The sequence below is a fragment of the Camellia sinensis genome, chromosome 1 (assembly GCF_055761805.1).
Source record: "Camellia sinensis isolate YWXY chromosome 1, ASM5576180v1, whole genome shotgun sequence".
Taxonomy (NCBI): domain Eukaryota; kingdom Viridiplantae; phylum Streptophyta; class Magnoliopsida; order Ericales; family Theaceae; genus Camellia; species Camellia sinensis.
This window is the reverse complement of record NC_138961.1, coordinates 21,958,384-21,963,517: the sequence shown is the minus strand read 5'-3', so window position 1 is coordinate 21,963,517 and position 5,134 is coordinate 21,958,384. Positions and strand designations below refer to the sequence as shown.

Below are 5,134 nucleotides of genomic sequence, written 5' to 3'. Positions count from 1 at the left end.
CCCACCATATTATGGTGTATATTATGAACAACATTTGCGTACAAAAACAAAAATAAAAATTCTGTAATTAATAAATTAGAAAACAAGTTCCATTAATCATCACCACTACCATTGATATTATTATTTATCATTGTCATTATCACTATCATCTCAACCATTATTCGCTACCGCTGCTACCACCACTACTACCACGATCTCTTTCACCTCCACTGCCCACCATTGTTGTTATCATTATCACGACTACTGATATAATCACTAGCATAATGTGTAAAAAAAATAAAAAAATAAAAAAATAAAAATTTCTGTTGAAGGGGAAAAAGTGATAAATTAAAAATAAATAGATAGTGACGAAGTGCTCTCGTGTAAACCATTGGCCTAATTCCACTCAGTCTCACCAACCCCCAACTCTACCTCTTCAATCCCTTTAGCCCTTTTGTTGACCAATCAAAAAACCCTCTCGTTCTTGGACCCCACCCCACCACCAAATCATATCCTACCAATCTGCCACATGTCACCATCCTGACCATCTATCCTTCGAAAATCTGACGGCCACGTGAATTTCTCAACTAACACCTCGGCATGCCCGACCCCACCCAACACCACTCAAAAATGATCTTGGCTTAGCCCCCTCTCTATTTAAACCACCAAAATTGGCCAATCTAAACTCAGGAAATTGATCATTAAGCTTTCAATTTCCTTTAGCCAATACTAATTCTTTCATTTCATTTCCTTTCATATTATACATACGTACGTACCCCATCATAGTTCTCTCAAGCACATCTTACATTCTAATTATTTCAATTGAAAACATTTTCAACCCTTTTGAATTTTCTCATTTGGCAAAATGGAAATCACTAATGGTCACTCTAATGGGCAAACCTCAATTTGTGTCCAAGACCCTTTGAATTGGGGCATGGCAGCAGAGTCCTTGAAGGGTAGTCACTTGGATGAAGTCAAGGCCATGGTGGCCAAGTATCGGACGCCGGAGATCTGTCTTGGTGGCAAGACCTTAACCATAGGACAGGTGGCGGCCATAGCGACCCATGACGTGGAAGTCAAGGTGGAGCTCTCGGCGGCGTCTAGGGCTGGTGTCGTGGCAAGCAGTGAATGGGTGATGGAAAGCATGAAAAATGGAGTTGACACTTATGGTATCACAACTGGTTTTGGTGCAACTTCACATAGGAGAACCAAAGAGGGTGGAGCTCTACAAACGGAGCTCATAAGGTAAATAATTAAAATGTTTTGGCTCATTTCATGATTTTATGATAATCTTTATATTAATCGTGGATGCAAAAATAAAATGAAGAAATCATAATCGGATACAAAAAAAACCACACAAATGAACATGATTTTATAAGATTTATTAATAGCACTCACCTTTTAAAATTTCTACTCATTAAGCTGGCTGTGTGTATGAATTGTTTCTATTAGAGGGATTAGGTGGTTTCTTGAACATCTACCATGTCTATAATTTTGGTGGGGTTGTGACAATTATTAAATTAAGTGCCTAAACTTTTGCAGTAATTCATTGACGTGTGTGTTTCATTTGCCAAATAATATATATCCGCATAAATATGAAAAAATATATATTTTTAATTTTTATTATGTGAAAGATAAAGTGATGATACCATTTGATAAATGATTCCCAAACATAATTATAACATATAATTAAAGGGATAGTTGGAGATAGTAACTTTATGTTGTGTTTGGTTGGGGGATTTGAGGAGGAATTTGGAAAGGGAAAAGGAAAAGTTAGGTGAAATATGAATAAAATATACTTACATTTCACATAGTTTCACACACCTTTTCCTTTTCCCTTTCCCTTTCCAAATCTCTCCCCAAATCACCCAACCAAACACACCATTAATAAATTTTAAACAGATGAGACATGAGTTCCACACACAATATTACTATTTAATAATAAATTATTGTATGGGCACAATAAACATATTATTATACAAGTTCAAATACTAGATTCAATTTTCAAGTCGAATGATGTAGCAATCAATTAAGATATTTAAAGTAACACTCTCTCTTATATATTCTCAATCATCAATCAATCATATCACTTACACATCATTGGGTTTAGAAAGTGGACTTGTAGATTATTTTTCTAAACGATATTATGCAAACATATGTTATTATTTATTATGAGATTATGATAACTATTTGTTTACATAAGTTGGGGTGCTAATGAACTAAGTGAAAATCCAATAATTTGAGAAATAAGAAAGAAAAACGATAACAATATTAAGAGATTGAAATAATTACATTTTTTAATTTTATCAATTAAATATTAAAATGAGTATACCAGCCAAAATCGCCACATCTTATGAAATAATTTAATGATTTACAACAATTGGATCTCTAAGAGACTCTAAATTACTTGGCATGACTTGTTCAATTTGCCTTAAAACAATTGATTGATAAAATTTTTTGATCTTACTAACGTCATAAAGAATTTTTTTTACAAAAAAGTGGAAAATTAATAAAGTTTAATCAACATAACTTCGAAGCATTTCAGGGTGTTGAAGATACCAATCAGTCTTAATACTTGTAATTAATTCTATTATAGAAAAACTAATAAAAAAATAATTAAATTCATACTTGGATTCCACTAACCTCTTGATTTAGAAAGTATGGAAGGCAAGTCGTATTTTTAATGGATCAAATGATTTCAAATTATTTATAACTATGGTAATGTACAAATCAATGTTACTAGGCTATTTCTATGAAATTTTTTGATGCAACAGATTCTTGAATGCTGGAATCTTCGGAAACGGGTCGGAATCTGGCCATACTCTGCCTCGATCGGCGACAAAGGCCTCGATGCTGGTGAGGATCAATACCCTCCTCCAAGGATACTCAGGCATCCGGTTTGAGATCTTAGAAGCCATGACTCAGTTGCTAAACCATAACATCACCCCATGCTTGCCCCTCCGGGGCACCATCACCGCATCGGGTGACCTAGTCCCTCTATCTTACATTGCTGGGCTTTTGACAGGCAGGCCCAATTCCAAGGCCGTTGGGCCCAACGGGGAGTTTCTCGATGCAGTGGAGGCTTTCCGTCAGGCAGGTATCAATACCGGGTTTTTTGAGTTGCAGCCCAAAGAAGGCCTAGCACTAGTGAATGGCACTGCAGTTGGGTCAGGCCTAGCATCCATGGTTCTTTTCGAAGCCAACATCCTTGCCATCCTCTCTGAAGTTTTGTCAGCCCTATTCGCCGAAGTCATGCAAGGAAAGCCCGAATTCACGGACTATTTGACCCATAAGTTGAAGCATCACCCGGGCCAAATTGAGGCTGCAGCTATTATGGAACACATTTTAGTTGGAAGCGCCTACGTCAAAGAAGCTCAAAAGCTACATGAAATTGATCCTCTCCAAAAGCCCAAACAAGACCGCTATGCCCTCCGGACATCGCCTCAATGGCTAGGCCCACAAATTGAAGTCATTAGAGCGTCAACAAAAATGATCGAAAGAGAGATAAACTCGGTCAACGACAACCCTATGATTGATGTATCTAGGAATAAGGCCTTACATGGTGGAAATTTCCAAGGTACCCCAATTGGAGTCTCAATGGACAACACTAGGCTAGCCATTGCTGCAATTGGAAAACTCATGTTTGCACAAATTTCCGAGCTTGTCAATGACTACTACAACAATGGGTTGCCTTCGAATCTATCTGGAGGACGTAATCCTAGCTTGGATTACGGGTTCAAAGGCGCTGAAATCGCAATGGCAGCCTATTGTTCTGAACTCCAATTTTTGGCTAGTCCGGTGACCAACCATGTCCAAAGCACCGAGCAACACAACCAAGATGTGAACTCTTTGGGCTTAATCTCTTCAAGAAAAACAGCTGAAGCTATTGACATACTAAAGCTCATGTCTTCCACTTACTTGGTGGCCCTGTGCCAAGCCATAGACTTGAGGCACTTGGAAGAAAACTTAAAGAACATAGTCAAGAACACAGTGAGTCACGTGGCTAGAAAAGTTCTGACAATGGGCTTCAATGGAGAGCGTCACCCTTCTAGATTCTGTGAAAAGGACTTGCTCACAGTGGTGGATAGTGAACACGTCTTCACATACATCGATGATCCGTGCAGCAGTACTTACCCATTGATGCAGAAGCTAAGGCAAGTCCTAGTCGAGCACGCTTTGAAGAATGGCGACATGGAACAGGACTCGAACACTTCAATTTTCCAAAAGATCAGCGCCTTTGAGGACGAGCTAAAGGCCCTTTTGCCCAAAGAAGTAGAAAATGCAAGACGTGGCGTTGAGACAGGAAGGCCAGAGATCAAAAACAGAATCAAGGAATGTAGGTCATACCCATTATACAAGTTTGTGAGAGAAGAGTTGGGTAGTGTTTTTTTAACCGGTGAAGAGGTCCAATCGCCTGGTGAGGAGTTTGATAAGGTGTTTTCGGCTATTTGTGCTGGGAAATTGATTGATCCTCTGCTGAATTGTTTGAAGGAATGGAACGGTGCTCCTCTTCCAATCTGCTAATTAAGGTGTATTACAGTGTACTCTATGCGAACATTACATTATTTATTGTTTCTTAGTAAGTTGTTATAATAACTTTTTGTTCACTATGTTTGTACCTGAAAGACATGATCTGAAGCTGTTTTATGATGTTTGTAATTTTTCCTTTGTAATTTTTCTTTCTTGTAAGTTGAATTTCATAATACCAACAAATTAGTTAAATGCTCACCTTCCAAAACGTCTTCTTTTTTCATTTTTATTTTTTTGGATGCAGTATGACTGATCTTGAATTTTTCAGAGGCATTAACAGCCCATCATAGAATTTCTTAGGTTAAACAATTAGGAAAATTTGATATGGTACAAGAATATGTGCTACAAAAGATATTTTTGTCAGTCTTACTAAAGGTATTAAGGTAATCCCAGAAAATTTTGGTACATGCCGTTGCTCTCCACTTGATACCTGTTTGTCTTCAAAGAAAATTGATTGAATTGCTCCTATAATACTGGAAGGCCTAATTGTGAGGCTTGACGTTAGCATTAGCGCAGGTCCGGGTTCTGAAATCAGTTTCTCCATAAATTGGGATAAGATTGTGCAAATTTTATTCCTCCTATCCCACTTTAATGGGTGTCTTGTGCACTAAGTGACATTTTTTTA

At 37.7% G+C, this 5,134-nt stretch overlaps 1 protein-coding gene across 1 annotated transcript; it reads left to right on the top strand.

Annotated features, from left to right (window-relative positions):
- The first annotated feature begins 442 nt into the window (after positions 1-442).
- On the top strand, positions 443-4,707 carry LOC114309513 (phenylalanine ammonia-lyase G1). The gene is made up of 2 exons (XM_028255247.2): positions 443-1,224; positions 2,754-4,707. The coding sequence occupies exons 1-2, from the start codon at positions 845-847 to the stop codon at positions 4,501-4,503; spliced, it is 2,130 nt and encodes a 709-aa protein (XP_028111048.1). The 5' UTR covers positions 443-844; the 3' UTR covers positions 4,504-4,707.
- The last annotated feature ends 427 nt before the right edge of the window (positions 4,708-5,134 follow it).

Bases quoted from the DNA above. Each gene is read 5' to 3' on its own strand.
- LOC114309513 (XM_028255247.2), top strand. From the start codon at position 845: ATGGAAATCACTAATGGTCACTCTAATGGGCAAACCTCAATTTGTGTC. The intron at 1,225-2,753 runs GTAAATAATTAA...TTGATGCAACAG, and splicing joins CTACAAACGGAGCTCATAAG to ATTCTTGAATGCTGGAATCT.